General features: G+C 49.1%; 4 protein-coding genes across 4 annotated transcripts; 2 read left to right on the top strand and 2 right to left on the bottom strand.

Annotated features, from left to right (window-relative positions):
• Positions 1 to 1,909: 1,909 nt before the first annotated feature.
• N7496_012686 (putative MFS monosaccharide transporter) lies at positions 1,910 to 4,938 on the top strand (the record flags this gene model as incomplete). Its single annotated transcript, XM_056705599.1, has 4 exons — positions 1,910 to 2,053; positions 2,191 to 2,328; positions 2,393 to 2,861; positions 2,930 to 4,938. The coding sequence occupies 4 exons, from the start codon at positions 1,910 to 1,912 to the stop codon at positions 4,936 to 4,938; spliced, it is 2,760 nt and encodes a 919-aa protein (XP_056549497.1).
• Positions 4,939 to 5,747: 809 nt separating this feature from the next.
• On the bottom strand, positions 5,748 to 6,716 carry N7496_012687 (2EXR domain-containing protein; the record flags this gene model as incomplete). The annotated part of the gene is made up of 1 exon (XM_056705600.1): positions 5,748 to 6,716. One exon carries the CDS (start codon positions 6,714 to 6,716, stop codon positions 5,748 to 5,750), a length of 969 nt encoding a protein of 322 aa, XP_056549498.1.
• A 1,794-nt stretch (positions 6,717 to 8,510) lies between these two features.
• On the top strand, positions 8,511 to 11,387 carry N7496_012688 (ankyrin repeat domain-containing protein; the record flags this gene model as incomplete). Its single annotated transcript, XM_056705601.1, has 1 exon — positions 8,511 to 11,387. One exon carries the CDS (start codon positions 8,511 to 8,513, stop codon positions 11,385 to 11,387), a length of 2,877 nt encoding a protein of 958 aa, XP_056549499.1.
• Positions 11,388 to 14,385: 2,998 nt separating this feature from the next.
• Positions 14,386 to 15,045, bottom strand: N7496_012689 (uncharacterized protein; the record flags this gene model as incomplete). The annotated part of the gene is made up of 1 exon (XM_056705602.1): positions 14,386 to 15,045. One exon carries the CDS (start codon positions 15,043 to 15,045, stop codon positions 14,386 to 14,388), a length of 660 nt encoding a protein of 219 aa, XP_056549500.1.
• Between the last annotated feature and the right edge of the window lie 1,109 nt (positions 15,046 to 16,154).

Raw genomic sequence — 16,154 nt, forward strand, 5'->3', positions numbered from 1 at the left:
CGGGTGGGCGTTGCAACATTGAACAGTGCGGCCTTTGGAGATGGATTGAGTTATTCTTGGTGTTAATTTTCGGACTTTGTGGAAGGGGGGTATATCTTGGCTGGGGTTCATGATGCAGTCGGTCGCGTAGATTCGGTCTCACATGAAGATTACCTAGGACAAGCTAAGGTTACCCCTTATCAGAGGAGAGATAGCCCCGCGATCTGCTTTTCAGGGTCTTAGCTTGTAGACAGCACTAGCAGGGAGCATTTGCGGGGTCGTTCAGGGTGATTTTGGGCTTAAGGAGATTCTGACAGACGCATGCACTAGGCCGTTTCAATTGGAGCCGCAAGATAACCTTGATCGAAGCATCTACTTAACGTATGACAACGGGCGGGTGATGCGGGCTTCCGATAGGAATGCCAAGGTCGAGAAAGCTGCAGGGGATGTGGAGATGTAGTTATTTAGGTATTAGGTACCTTAGTGGGTAGGTCTAGGTCTAGCTAAGGTATGAACCTAAAGTTATGATTTGAGATGTATGGATGAGCTGGAAGTATTGAGGTAGCTGGTTGGTGAGATATATTTCCGTCAGGTATACCGGCGCGGCAGGAACAGACATTCTACCTTCGCGCACTTTACTTTCCATGACAAAATTCCAGATTAAAACAGTAGGGATATACTCGTTAGTTCTGAAGACTAGAATGTATGTAAATAAGTGATTTAATATCCTGTCTGATGGAAAGTCAGTCAAGACTTTCATAAATCCATCCCTCGGACGTAGGCTCTCCGAAATCACAGCCAAGGATAGGCCAAGAGAAGGATCTGCCAATGGAGGAAAAACGGGATCAGGCACACGAGCACCAAGCACTAGAGAAGAAATGGCTAAGCGTCTTGGTCGCCAACGCCATGGATGTCAGCCACCGATGCGCGCTTTAATTCGGGCGGACAATGGCCGAACGAGCAGTCGAGGTATCGGCCAATTTCCCTTACGAATTGGACTCTCCTCATTGATTGGATTGACCCAAATTGACGTCGAATATTTTGCCACCCCCAGACTCTCAGGGGCTCACGGTTATTCGTGAAACTATTGGGGGTGTTGCCCGACAACCTTGGAAGGTTGAGATGTGGATTGAGTGGCGCTGGTTCTCATCCCGCGAACCCCACGGAGGAGGACTGACTGGCTGGTTATTGGTGATCCAGTGGGAGACCGTGGAGGTAACCAGAGAAGTATTGAGGGGTTTGCTTGTATGAAGAGCTTCCTCTTTTCTCGGCGATGGAGTGTTGAGAAGAATGTTGTGTATGACGTAGCCCTGTATATCGAGGATTGTATCTGTAAAACAGGTTAGACAATGACATTGCAAAGAGAAACCAGCGATGACAATCTGAGACAACGGGAAGACGTATAAGATACGGAATTAACCGTTTTAACAGCAAACAGCATTTGGCGAAGACTTGGTTCCGATCGCGGCGGGGAAGAGAAAATTCCAGTTGGGAGCCAATTGGGAGCAAGTCACCATCAACCATCGACTTCCTCTCAGCTTGTTTTTTTCTCTTCCCCTCACACAGCAGTCCGTGCTGATCAACTCTTCGTGGGATGTCCATTCCTCTCTCGAGCCTCTTTTGCGCCCGTTAAACCTTGGTGTTTTCCCCCCGGTTCATCTCCTCGAAATTTCGCCTCCTCTCTTCAAGCGGGTCTGCCCCAGCCTTTTTGGTTACCCCGGATTCGTCGTCTTTCCGACTCAGACTCATCACGTAACAAACACCCAACGGTCTCTCCCCTAGAGACCATGGAGCCGCAGCTGGCCCTATCCTCAACTCCTCCCTCCTCCGACCGCGACTATGCATTGAGGTATCTCCTCCGTTCAATCGACGCTTGATTGAGGGTTTCGGAAAACAGTCCGCGCCCGCGGTTGCGCAGTGACCCTTCATCATGCAAACCCGTCGTCCAGCCACGCTCGGGGTCTCGATCACCTTTTTCGTTATCGCCAGTATATTCGTTGCTTTGCGGTTTGTCTCGCGCATCTTCGTCGTGCGTAAGGTTGGGTTACACGATTATTTGATGCTGGTCGCGTGGGTACGTTGCTCCCTTGGGTCTTGGGGTCCCTGCATGCGCCCGAGATGGTTGCGTTGGAGTGCGCGCGCATCCTTGTCCTCGAAGACGCATGCGAATAGCACCTAGTTTGCCATGTATTGGTTCTATTGCTAACCTAGCCTAAGGTGATTGACTTTGGCTTCTCGTTCTCACTGTTCTACGCGACTCAACATGGATTCGGCCTGCACTCAAGTGACATCCCAGATGAGAATAAAGAGGCCGTCAATAAGGCGAACTATGCATTTACGGTGCTATATGTGAGTTCAACTACTATTGCTAAAGCTAGTACTTGCTTCGACCATGCTAATATCTGCCTCCTAGAACCCGGCGCTTATGGCTGTCAAAACCTCCATCCTCGTCTTCTACCTAACCCTGACCCGTAATCAAAAAGTCTTCCGATGGGCAAATTATGTTACACTGGCGGTCGTCAATGCTGCAGGGCTCGCCTTGACAATGGTCAATGTATTCCAATGTCGCCCCGTTTCTGCTGCGTTTTACTCGTCCATTCCTCCAGGCGCCAAGTGTACCGACATCGTCACGCTCTACCTTTCCTCGTCTCCCGTCAATATCATCACCGATCTGGCCATTCTATTCCTCCCGATGCCAATTCTGACGCAAATGCGTCTGCCATATAAACAAAAGGTCATTCTGGTGATTACATTCAGCTTTGGTTTCTTCGTGGCAGTGGTCGATGTCATTCGAATCGCTTTTCTTCAACAAGCCGCGCTATCACGCTCACTAGCCCTGAAATCGATTCATCTGCAAAATAATACCACCGCTGACTTTAGCTGTAAGCACCTCGTACCCTCGATGCTAATTGAATTTGTGAATTGCGCTAATACATACTCTTCTTCCCAGGGTACGCCTCGCTCTCATTCATGTGGTCCGTCGTCGAAGTCAACGTCTCGGTTATTTGCGCCTGTGTCCCAAGTCTCAAGCCATTGGTTGCTCGCCTGATGCCAAAGTTGATAAGAGACACCAATGATCCCTACACCAGTCCCCGCAACAACTACGCCACGGGCGAAAGTCCGGTTGCCGTTCCCCCGGCTGCCGTGACACCAAATTCCCTCCATGGATCTCCTGCGGTTTCGCCATCGGACAGCAATGGTAGTAAACCCTCGCAGAAGAGAAGTGTCAGCACAAGTGCCCGGAGGCAGAGCTCGAATGCGCCGATGGGAATACTCGACTTTCTGGGCGAGCCTGGAAATGCTCCCACTGATACGGAAGCAAATACACATACGAGCACGTCTTATCCGCCTGATATCACTTTCTTTGATTTTGTCAACATGAAAAATCCTGAAAGTATGCTCAAATTGAATAATCGAGAGTCAATTGCACCGATTGCGTTGACGACGCTTTTGTTCTTCCTTTGGGGTTTCGCGTATGGGTTGCTTGATATCCTGAACGCACAGTTCCAGACCATTGTTCAGCTGGATACGTGGCACTCGCTGGGTCTCCATGGTGCCTACTTTGGTGGGTATGTGGTTGGCCCATTGCTGGTCGGACGCCCAGTTCTGAAGACATGGGGATTCAAATCCACCTTCATCACGGGACTGTGCATTTACGCCTGCGGAACCCTTATCTTCTGGCCATCGGCTGTTCTCGCCTCGACTGCTGCATTTACCATCTCCAACTTTATCGTCGGATTCGGTCTAGCTGTTTTGGAAACCGCAGCCAACCCTTTCATTGCGCTCTGTGGTCCGCTGGAGAATTCCGAAATTCGATTAAACATCTCACAGGGTGTACAAGCAGTCGGCAGCGTGGTTTCTCCACTTCTCGCAAAGAAAGTCCTTTTCAAGGACGTCCAAGACGCTGCCTCTCTCGTAGACGTGCAATGGACATACCTCGGAATCGCCCTCTTTGACGTCCTCCTCGCAGTCGCATTCTACTACCTCCCCATCCCAGAAGCCTCAGACGAAGACCTAGAAGAACTAGCCAATCGCCGCAGAGAAGACAACATGACCAAAGTCCTCGGCATCCCAGTCGTCTGGCTCACCCTCGGCCTCGGCATCTGGTCCCAATTCTTCTACGTCGCCGGCCAAGAAGTCCTCTCCACCTCCCTGGAACGATTCGTCCAAGCCGCAAATCCAAACACATCCCTCGGCGCTTTCGAGTTCCTAACAATAGGCCATAGCATCTTCGCCATAGGCCGCTTCATCGCCGCTTTCGCACAGTGGTTCCTCAAACCTCGCTGGATCCTAATGGTCTCGTACATCGGGATGATAGTATTTTCAGTGCTATGCATGAAAACAACCGGCACCGCAGCTATTATTATGGCAATGTTCGTCTACCTCTTCGAAAGCGGCGCTTTCAGTATTATCTTCGCCATCTCCCTACGCGGCACGGCCCAACATACCAAAACAGCCGCCGTCTTCCTTACCATGGGCATCAGCGGCGGAACGTTCTTCCCCTTCGCCGAATACGCCGCCTACCTCTCCCACGGGCAATCATTTTCCTTCTGCGTCCTCGTCGCCCTCTTCGCGGCCGGCGCTATCTTCCCGGTATACCTCAACTTTGTCCCCGCCGTGAAGAAACAGGTAGACCCCGTTCCGAATGAGTATCTGCGTCGACATCATCGCCGGAGAAGTAAAGCACCCGGGAGTGGTGTGCAGCGCGAGAAACAGAATCATTCTGTGGGCGGTGTGCTCTCGCGGCCGAGGAGTTTGGTCTCGGATCCGGATTTGTTGCCGGATTTGCCGATGCCGGGGGAGACGCATCAGAGTCGGAGTTCGAGGTCGAGTTTGAGGGCGAGGAGTGTGCGGGTTTCGAAGGGAAGTTCGAAGTCGAATTCGAATGATAGCTCGAATGTTGGGTCGCAGTCTTCGGGGGAAGGTGTTAAGAGGGTGCGGATTGCGGGTGATTCGTGATTCGTGATCCATCATTCTTGATTTTGGGATTCTCGATTCTCGATTCTTGATATTGATTCATGACTCGTGATGTTTGCATATGATCTTTTCGGTTTGGTTTTTGCTTCGCTGTTTATGAAGATACCCCCTCATCTCTGTGGCTCATTTCTTTGTGATGCCTTGGAAACTTCGAAAATTTGGATGGTTATATCCAGGGTGATTGGCTGTATATATGCATGCTGGGTTACCTGGGTGGCCTTTTTTGGATATTTTTGGAGATAATTCTTGCATTTTAGCGATGGCGTTTGGGATGGAATATTGGGAGGAGGTTTCTGTTCGGGTTGTGTGTATATAGTCTCTACTGAATTGTATACTCTATAATGATCATGTTCTTGAACTGATATGAATCAGTAAGCAGGGGGATAGATAAAGCTGGTTGTGATAGATCCATAAATTGATGCCTGATAGCGCTTTCTGCCGCGGGCATCTAAATTATATCTGCTCTCGCCTTCTTGTGGTTGACAATATCTTATGTTTCGCCTACCTCCCTTTTGCTTGATTTTCCTCAAACTGCCCGTTTTATCCAACTCCACTCGCTATCTTGCAACTCTTCATCCCTGGGGCTTTAATCCATGTTGAATGAGCTAAGGTGAATGCTGTTTCGGCCGAGTGGCCTATACCGTCCTCAGTCATGACCTCTGTATAGAAAATCTGCGACACCTGTTAAAAGCTCGGAGGCTTATGAGGACTGCAAGATATATGGATTATTTCAAGAGAGGTTGCTTATTACGTTCAAGTTTTAGTGTAAATATCCGACCTCGACTTTTACCTCAATGATAAGGGCTCCATCTGAAGTCCCGTCTGCCTCCAGAGAGCGAATTCCTCCCCCCGCTAACACCATATTTGGCGATATCTTGGGCGCTTCGAGAGCCGAGGAAATGGTGGCACCATTGAGGGCAAAATCGGAACATAATAGCCGGACGCAAAGGAGGCAATTTCCGTGCTGCTTCGGCTCCGAATGTATACGCGAGCTTGTCGTTTAGGCTTCTCTCAACCGACTCTGCAGACTCCCTGCGGAAGTCTTGTTTCCTGGTAACGAATCCTTTGGCTTCAGATTGACATTTCTCTGCAAATTCGTAAAAGGCATTTAGTCTCGCTTCGTCGGATACATCAACAAGCTGAACGCAGGCATCACCGAGGAGTCCAAATAAGCCCTTTTGAGCTGCTCTTTCGAACGTGGTATGCACCACGATAAGGTTCATCACAACAAGTCCATGTCGTAATTGCTGGAGAGCCCCGATCCTCTCTTCGATATCGACATCGCCGTCGCGATTATTATCAAGATAATCGAACATAAAGGAGCCCCCGTAAGCTTTGCCCGCACTCCAAGATAGATAATCTAGAGCGCTCCCATCGCTCTGATACCCTGCACTGTAGCTTGGAGTCCAGTTTAAGTGGATAAGGTCTCGCGAGGGGTCGATCCATGATTGATCAACCTCGAGATCGGATATCCACCGGGCCTCCCGAGGGGGGGAACCCCTGTCACGATAGTGGCCAGCCTCAAACGCGACAAGACGTGATTCACGACATACGCGGCTGATCACTGGCGGGCATCGGTTGATATTGGTCGTTTTCTGTAGCGTGCATGGTGGCCGATAGGGGCGGCTCCAGTTGACGCCATCGTCCCACGGGTAGTCAATCTCAACGACGCGAATTGGAAGGCATTCACGCCAGACGGCAAGTCTTGATTCGGTGGGTAGCTGAGAGAAGTAATGAAATTCTCGGTCGTTTTTTTCCATTTAGACCAGATAGATGTAGGATGTTGGAGGGCGAGTTTGAAAAACTCGAGTCCTTTTAAGGCGCGGGAGTCTTTCCAAGGTTGTTTCGCGCTAAAATGACTCGGCGAAGGAAATTGCTAGGTAGTTAACTAAACAACTACCTAAACTAATGTCACCCACTAGTTAGCGGGTCGACCCAGATAGCTACCTTCTGTTCTAAGCCAATAGATAGGGGACCCGCGGTAAACTGCCAATGACATTGAAGAGTGGGCCGGTTCACGAGATCATTATTCACGAATATTATTATATAACTGGCCCCTTTATCGGGGGTCCGAAATAAATGGTAATCTATGAAGGGGGCCGGTTATCTGTCTTTCCGGTTTCGTCGTAGACTAAAAATGAGGTATCATCATATGTGAAGATCGGAAGAAGTGCGCAGTTAAAATTTAAGATCTTTACTGGAACTAGCACGTTAAACGAGTTAGCTTTATTAACGCATGACGTCCTAGTAAAGGCCGAGATTATAGATATAATACATTGAACTATGAATGCTTAATAGTGCCCTATCTCACAGCTATCTAGTAGGGCATGTCTTCTCTTACCTCCTTATAATTAGCGTGACCTCCCTCTCCTCTTACTGAGGTTGATATCTTGTAAGTATGATACTACGTGCTGCGAGATACACTGCCTCATACCTAGTTATACTCAGCTGATACATGAAGTAATATTATGCAGTAACATGCAGGGATCTCTGCCAATGGAAGATGCAGATTAAACGCCGCATTGTCCGTGCCAACTTATAACTACCGATGAATGACTAGCTGCCAGCTCAGCCCTCGCCGATCGCCCCAATGAGGCTGAAAAGTCGGACCCCGCACTGAGTCCTCTTTAAGAGCTTCCCTTCGCATGGTCCATTCAACCGCCAAGATCTATTACCATATTATTCTCTATAACAGATATCGCCCAGAGATCAGTTTTTATACCGTTTCCCATATTGTATTTTGCACCCATAAACCATGCATCCCACCGAAGGAGGGAAATCCTCCACCAAGAAGGGACTTGAGAAACACGGGACATCGGATAATTCACCAAAACCATCTAGCACTAGTGAGTTGGACAACATGCCGAATGACATTCGACAAATGGGGAGCTGGTCGGGTTCCTCGAAAGAAGACATGCGACCTGTTAAGCAACATAATTACTTACCACATTCTGGAACTAGGCGTGTCTTCTGAAAAGCCACGGAAAGGGATGGTGGATCCGTCATCATCACCTGAGCCTCAGCTAAAAGGTATGGATCCCCGTATCATGAGCACAGAGACTGGGATCAGAGCAATTTGAACACTGCCGTTTTAATCTAACGAATGATCAGGTTCTCTCAAAAAGTCTTCGCCCGGCCATAGTCATCCATTACCAACCAAAAACCCTGGCCGACTTCAACCTTCGGTAAGCAAATACATTGTCAAGCGGTGCGGTATGAAATTTGAAACAAATACTAACCATCAAAACATTGACATTCAATAGGCACTTGCGGTACTAGAAGAATGGATCCACCGCCATTCCAAAGCCTTTGAGCGAGGGTTAACAACTGCGCAGTTGGCTGTAGATAGTAACATAATTGACGACGGCAGTGCTCTGTGTCTTGCCGCCAGGAAAGGGACTCCAGCCATCATGAGAGCGTTGTTAAATGCAGGAGCCAATGTAAATCATCCTCTCAATGTTCTCAGAGGCGATGGAAGCGCTCTTGCTACTGCTTGCTTGGGGGATAAGAGAGAAAATATCGAATTTCTCATCCGAGAGGGAGCCGATGTCAATATGCAACTTGCCTGTGGAAAATATGGCACTGCACTAGCGGCGGTCTGTGCGGAGGGGTCCATAGCCAATATTCGCGTTCTACTCGATGCTGGCGCGTTGATAAATATGCCAATCATGTCAGGGCTCTATGGCAACGCTCTCGCAGCAGCCTGCCACCAAAGCAACACTCCTGTGGTTGAATTCCTGGTGAACCAAGGAGCAGATGTCAATATGCAGCTTAGCCGTGGATTATGCCGCAGCGCACTCGCAGCAGCCTGCGCAGCGGGATCCGTGGAAAAGATTCACGTTCTACTCGATGCTGGCGCGTCGATTAATATGCCAATCACTTCAGGACGCTATGGCAACGCTCTTACTGCAGCCTGCTACCGAAGCAGCACAACCGTGGTTGAATTCCTTGTGAGACAAGGAGCAGATGTCAATATGCAGCTTAGCAGTGGAATATACGGCAGCGCACTCGTAGCAGCCTCCATAGCGGGATCCGTGGAAAAGATTCGCGTTCTGCTCGATGCTGGCGCGTCAATCAACATCCCAGTTACTTCAAGATCCTATGGCAATGCTCTTGTTGCAGCCTGCCACCGAAGCAGCACCACCGTGGTTTCATTCCTGGTGAGCCAAGGAGCAGATGTCAATTTGGTCCTGGAAAATGGAGAGTTTCCAACTGCACTCACAGCCGCTATCCGTGGGAGGAACAGTGAGATTGTGCAAACACTTCTCATTATGGGTGCGGATCCAAACGTCCAACTCCCGACTGGAGGCTTTGGAGATGCGGTCTCTTTGGCAATTCATCTCAGGGAAAAGGTGTCAATTGACACGCTGATCCAGGCGGGGGCCCACATCGGTCCCTTGGCCTCAGACTTGATTCACACATTGAGCTCTCTGAGTAACTACAACGACCTCCATATAGAAACCCATGCAGATTCCTGCTACATTTCTTCAATTGTGTTCGATTGTGAGCTTCCTGAAATGGCCAAGAATTATCACGATCTATCATCTTGGTTGCCAAACATGAGAGTCCTGGTCAGAAAGGAAACAGTCATTGAATATTCCTCTGTCGATCAATTTCTTTGCAAGACCTATGGCCTTAAGGCGAGACATTTCCTCGGCAATTTGGTCAGATCCTTCGGAAGCAACCCAAGTTCATACGGTGAGTCAATTGCAAATTATTCCTCTTCTACATGCTTATTCTTATTCCTAGTTGATGGAACCATGTCTTTTTCGATACGCAATAGTTCAATCACCCTCGAGTGTTGTAGCCTCGACAAGGAGCTACCGAGCATGTTCGAGTGGCTTTGTTACGTTATCAGACAACGAGTACCAGGCATCACCTATCTACCCACCGCAGACAACAAATACACAAATGGAAGTCTTCGCCTGTCCCTGCAACCAATACAGACCTTGCATGTGAGGGACTCGTCGAACTATTGTTGGACAGAACTATTCGAGGGCGTGGCAATTGCCTTGGGACCCGGGGTTCAAACCCCAGAGCCATCTCGAGGCTTGGAAATGGACTGCAATACGATGATTCAACTAGCGGTAGTCGAATATCCAGTTCTGATTGATTCTGACACCGGCTCTCCCCCTGGCCTTGTTTTCCTTGGCTATTCCACGGCTCTCATTCCCATTCGGGAAACCGAAGATAACATGATTCTGTGGCATTTAGAAGTCGCGAGTAATGATCGTCAAATCAAAGCTTCCGAGCTTCAAGCAACACAATCAGAATGGCTACGAACAACGGATTTAAGCTACCTCCTCTCAAAGAAAGCACTCTTAGGATGGTGCTCTCAAGCGGAACTCAGATTGGGTGCCAGGACAGATGATCTAAATGTGACATGGTCTCAAGCTAAAGTGAAGCCATTTTCATTTGAGCTCTCAGGAATCAATCTTCAAGCTCTTGCACAGTCTGCAGCCCCGGCTCAATTTGGCATCCAGGCTGGCGCATCATGGAAGCTGGTAAACAATACCATCAGGTTCACCCAGGCTGATGAGTATCTGAGGTGCTTGAACAATAGTAGGGAGCAACAGATCGTTCTCTATGATGTCAGTACTTCGAGAGCTTGGCTTGTTCCTTTGATTTCAGTTTTTCACCACATGCTGTTGGTCTATTGGAAAAGAATTCCCGAGAAATTCCGAGAGAATGATATTCCTCTTGCCGACCCTACGCCTCTGAACATGGATGCCTCTTATGAAGCTCTAGTAGACAAGGGAGAATTGATCATCCAACGATCTGACCAAATCGAACACTCTTTGACCATTCGGAAACTTATCATCGGATTTGCCATCAATCTGGGCAGGATTTCGCTAAAAAAACCAAAGGGAAATAAGATCTACGGGTACGAGTTCATGGACATTGCGTGTGAAACTCAGACAACTACTTTGAAAAAGACAACACTTGAAAGGGACGGCCTGGCATGGCTGCCGCTACTCAAGGAGATCGATTGTCTCTTCTGCTCGGACCTCGGGGATGCAATCGTTGGCCAACGCACATCAGAAACTCTTTCGCCTTGCAATGCCTTACCAAAAGGGTATGACCTTCTGGCCGCATTAATCCGGAGTATTGAGCACTTGTCGGAATTGAAAGGTGGTTGCCAAGAGGGACATATCCGTCGATTACTGAATGATAGCGCCTGGCAACCGACAGGCTCGCCTTTCCAGCCATGCCAGCATGATAGCCATGAAACATGCTGGAATCAACCTGAGTTCTTACAGAAAATTACACCCGAACGATCAAACGGTCAAATTAGGAGTATCTCCTTCCATGACCACGTCAACGGTGCTGTTGTTTTTGGCGGACCCTTGAAACCGCGAAGGTTCACGATTTCTTCTCGTGTCTCCGGGAAGTATCAAAATCAACCGGACACAATCCGGATACCGATCTAGCAGCGGCGAGTGGGGGTCAGAATCCGTCCCTGAGCTGTTGAATGATAGAGCTTCAAAGTCTCTTCATGGTTGTTTCAGAGTCTCAAGCTTTGATGTTGGACTCACGCCCTGCAATACGCTGTTCATGCGTAGCAAAATAGCATCACCTATCACGATACTTCTTTCGTCTCCTTCTTTGTAGATGTTAAAATTAGTTCAAACGATGCGCTCTCACAATCAAGGTATGCATGTGAAACACGGCGACGTTACTCAAAACCTCCACATCCCGAGTCTACTAGCCGAACCACGGAACTCCAACGGGAAAATTCCACTGAACGCTTCACCGACACCGAGGCTTTCTCCAAGAGCCCTGTAGACTCATGATGCACTTGCAAAGGGCAAGCCGGCCGAAAGCCCCCCACTTAGGGCTATTCTAACGGTTACCGAACCATCTCTGCGCAAGTCGAGCACGAACACATGCCAAGATTTCAATATTTGTGCCGAAGAGAGTAGCCTTCAGATTTCGGGTCCGCGATCCACCGTGGGAGAAACAGTTGACGCGGCGTTTACTATTTTTCGGATGACAGATACCGGCGTACCATGAACTGACTAGTAGATCTGTGGAGGACGGTCAAAGACATGACTCGAGTGGAATTGGATACATAAGGAAACAGGGTGTTATACGTACCATAATTGTTGGATGCGCTGGAGCATTGTGCTGCTTTGGTCACTGGTGGCTGTTCCCGATCGATCGCGATCGATCCTGTGGCGACGCTAAGGTTTCACAAGAAGGTAAAATTGAAGCTTTATTTTCCGTGCCTCGACTGTGATCCGAAACAGAATAATCAAGGGTCCATTGTCTCCAGTAAGGATTTAGAGATGACTATAGTTAAGCTCTGGACCTCGCCGCAGTTAAATTTCACTTCAGGAGAAATTCCCAAGAAACAGAATGCCTAAAGGAATTGTGGACAATCTTCATAGACGATAGGGGCTCTGACTTCTATCTTAGGAGCGGAAATGCACTTCCGCCATTACGAACCACTCAACAACCAAGAACCCACTCCCCTATTCCTAGTTTCCCTCCACTAGTCCTCCTCCCCTGCTGTTTGTCCCCTGAACCTCGACAAATCAACGACGATCGCGCCCAAATAATCATTATTCTGCCTACTCCGTACTCCATAGTATTCCAGAGCTCACGACAGGACATCATATCCCGGAACTTAAAGCCAGGATGATCTCGGAGAATTTATGATAGTCACCAATAGTAATTCAACCTTCGACTCTTGGAATTCAGGGGACTCCGCAGGGCTCCTCGTTAGTGGCAGACTAAGAGCGAGCTAGGTCCGCATTTCAGCCGCGCCACTCGCCCCCCTCGAGTCTAGGTTGCGCAGCACAGACACTGGAGAACAAGCATTCATGCTTTGGAGGAAGACCATGCGCAATTGAATTTGTTGAGGATCGGGAGGTTGGGTCTGATCGGGTCTGGATTTGAGGATTTCCTGGTTCTTGCAGGGACGGCCATAGTTGGGGTTCTACATGTAAACCTAGTTTGGATAGGAGAAGTTCGACCCGTACTCGTGGCATGTACACCCACGAGATCTCTCCTTTTTCGGATGTTTATTTCGTCTGAAGAATTGATGTATGACAGCCCTCGGAGAAATGAATGATTTATGTCAGAGGGGCAGATGCCAAGTGACATGTTCAGGGACTGGTCGGAGAACGAGGAATATAACCACGGATCCCTCGATTATGGTTCGAAACGCATCTCGATTTCGCGAACCGTTTAACAGCAGACTGGACCCAATAATTCTTGCACTACCATCCGTAAATTACCCTGAACAGTAGAGGAGAAGAATGAATGAAAAATACAACGCCCCGCCGCACACTATCCAAGGGACAGACGCCTCTGGCCAAGGCCAGGATTGGATCTGGGGTGTCCACAACGGAAAAAGCGCAAACTAGTGGGGTTAAAACGGGAGAGAGATACCAGCGAAAAGAGAGACAGGAAAAGATTCCAGTGGCTTATGGTTCAGTTCATGGGTTCATGGTTCACCGATCGCTTTCCCCTCTTCCGCGGTCCCCCTTCACGCCAAAAGCATATTAAATAGGAGGAAACTAAAATGCTAGAAAGAAAGCCCTGCGGGCACTGGCACTGGCCCTGACCCGAACTCAACACGGTTCACTGGCTGGCAGGGGCAATGATTGTCAAATATCCTCCCGCTTTGGGCCTGACCCTCTTTCCTTACACAGTACTCCACTTCAGGGCCGAGTCAAGTGCGAGTCGAGGGCCTTTACGCCTGGTAAATTGAGACTTCCGGCCGAGATGACATTCGCCACGGGTAGGATATGGTGCTCAGCTTGCGTTTGCTTTTTTTTTTTCTCTCCGTTTGCTTTTTGGATTAGCACCCCCCCCTTCCGATCCGACGGGTAGGGAAATGTGGGTACGGTGGGATTTTGGTTCAGGTAGCGTCTCAGAAAGGGTGTTCTTGAGGGTCAATGAATTTGAGATAATTTGGATGATGGTCGTTCAGATACGCCTTGCACAGGGGCGTCTGTAGTATTGGTAGATTTTCGAGATGCATAGGTCGGCAGATGACCACGGCACTGCATGGTAGACCGCTTTGTAATTTATCCCATGCTTGGGAATATAGAAATGTATGTATAGTCATATCCAAAAATGCTAGCTTTGGAGATGCAGGAGTAGACTCGGCGCCTCTGTTCTGTAGAATGCAAGGGCGCCTGGGAGGGCAGTGTGTAAAACCCGATCTAGAGCTCACTCGAGATGCAGTATCAAAAAGACGCTTCCAAATACCCAAAAGAGAATGGAAGGAACACGATCGCTAGACAAATCGGATCGCGGCGAGGGTCTCAATAGACCCATGTCGCCGTTTCCATGGATGCGATGCCCCGAAAGACAAAAGGATAGAAACGACAAAAGGCGATAGGGGAGTAAAAGTAGATGATGAACACATGTCATAGAAATGAAACAACATAGGAAACGAGAACACTGTCGGGTTCATCAACGAGAACTTCGCGGCCGCGAGTTCTGTGACGAGGAGTCGTGAAGAATGTCCGGCGCTCGCGGGCCAACCATCCAATCCTCCATAGCAAGCCACTCGCTCCAGCTGCGCTCAGCAGCTTCGATCTCCGCATCCAATGGACCCTGCAGCGGGCGCAAGAATGGAATCGTTTCTAGCGGGGACATATCGTAGTCCTTTTTCACAGAAGCCCAACCGCCACTCTTCGCGGCGAATAGATAGTTGCGACGTTCTTGCTCGTGCAGGGGTCCAACGCCCGTACCCCAGTCATCTCCAAAGAATCCATGCAGCACCCCTGGGAAATCCATACCCGTGGCGACTAGACGGCGAATATATGGGATCAATGAAACGGCGGGCGGGCCTGGTGGTACTGGACCGCTTGGAGTTGGTGTAGATGGTGCGGATAGAGGGTTCGAATTCATGATCGGGTTTGCTTGTCGTTGGAAGGGTAATTTGATGTTCAAAAAGGCCGATAGTGCCTGTACTGGCACGCTGTGTTGTGCATGGTCGAGGAAATATCGTTGGCAGCTTTGATAGCGTGGATACCATTCGAAAATGTCGAAATTGTCTTCTGACCTCCCGGGTGAGGCGCCGACCAGCCCGATCATGGCAGCCGGATCGAATTGCGATTGTGAGTTCATGCTGGATGGTGATGCTGATCTGGGCGGTTCTACAGGGTATCTGGAGGCAAGTCTTGGTCTTAGCCGTATTCTTTGTCTTTTGTTCTTTGGTTCATTATGGGGATCGTGTCATTGGGCCTTGTCAGACGGGCATTCTTCGTGTTGGGGTTGGCTTAGCGGGGCATTTCGATTTGCATCGCCCCAACAGCGCCTAGCAAAAACACAAAAAAAGTGAAAGATGGGGAAAACACCAGAACAAGACAGTGTCACCATCAATGGAGCAGCAACTGGATAGGGGGAATGATTACTTGTTTGAAAAGAGATCCCTACCTCGACGAACCAGGAGGGAGACACGGCGCCGGGGAGAAGGGGAGGATGAAGAAGAGGAAGGCGGGGGAGCAGAGCGGAACAGATCTCTGATGGCCCCGAGTCCTCGGCCAGTTTGGGGCTTGTTCATGGGCATCTGTCAGGGGAGGACCATCGAAGGAGACGACAGCTCATGGCACGAATGGACCGATTTGGGGACAGTAGAGAATAGTAGTCGAGACTCGAGGAAGTGGGACACCCCTTGAGGGAACCAGATTATGAGGTAAAAGAATAGCGGACATACATGTTGGGGAGGAGGGGGAAATAAACGGGCTGCCGTCAAAAGAAAATAGTAATAAAAATCGATAGAAACGGAAGTAACGAGGGAGAAAAAGAAGAAAAGGAAAAAAAAGGAAACTAACGGAATTACAGCCCAAGATAAGAATGAGGTTCAAAGAAAATCGGGGCTTTATTCTGGAACGTTCATAGAAAACAGCGCGAGGAGGGAGAAATCGTGCGGAGAGTGGATTCCTAAAGTATACGGAGGATTTTGGATTTTTTGGAGAGGTTTTTTTTGGTTTGAAATCGGATCCATCAGAACGGGTCTATCCGGTTAGGCCAATCATGAAGACTAAGGCCCTTGTCCCTCAGATCTTGCTGTCCACGGCCCATGGGTGGATACTGGGATCGATCTAGATGAGGAGGTGGTGGTGGACGAGGGGGGGATTTCAGAAATTCTCGGGATTATTAAACGAATTGGTTGGCCATTGGACCAGTGGATAACGGTATAGTTTAATTACTCTCGTACTGCTACAATCATGATG

The sequence above is a fragment of the Penicillium cataractarum genome (assembly GCF_028827025.1).
Source record: "Penicillium cataractarum strain IBT 29864 chromosome Unknown utg000010l, whole genome shotgun sequence".
Lineage (NCBI taxonomy): Eukaryota > Fungi > Ascomycota > Eurotiomycetes > Eurotiales > Aspergillaceae > Penicillium > Penicillium cataractarum.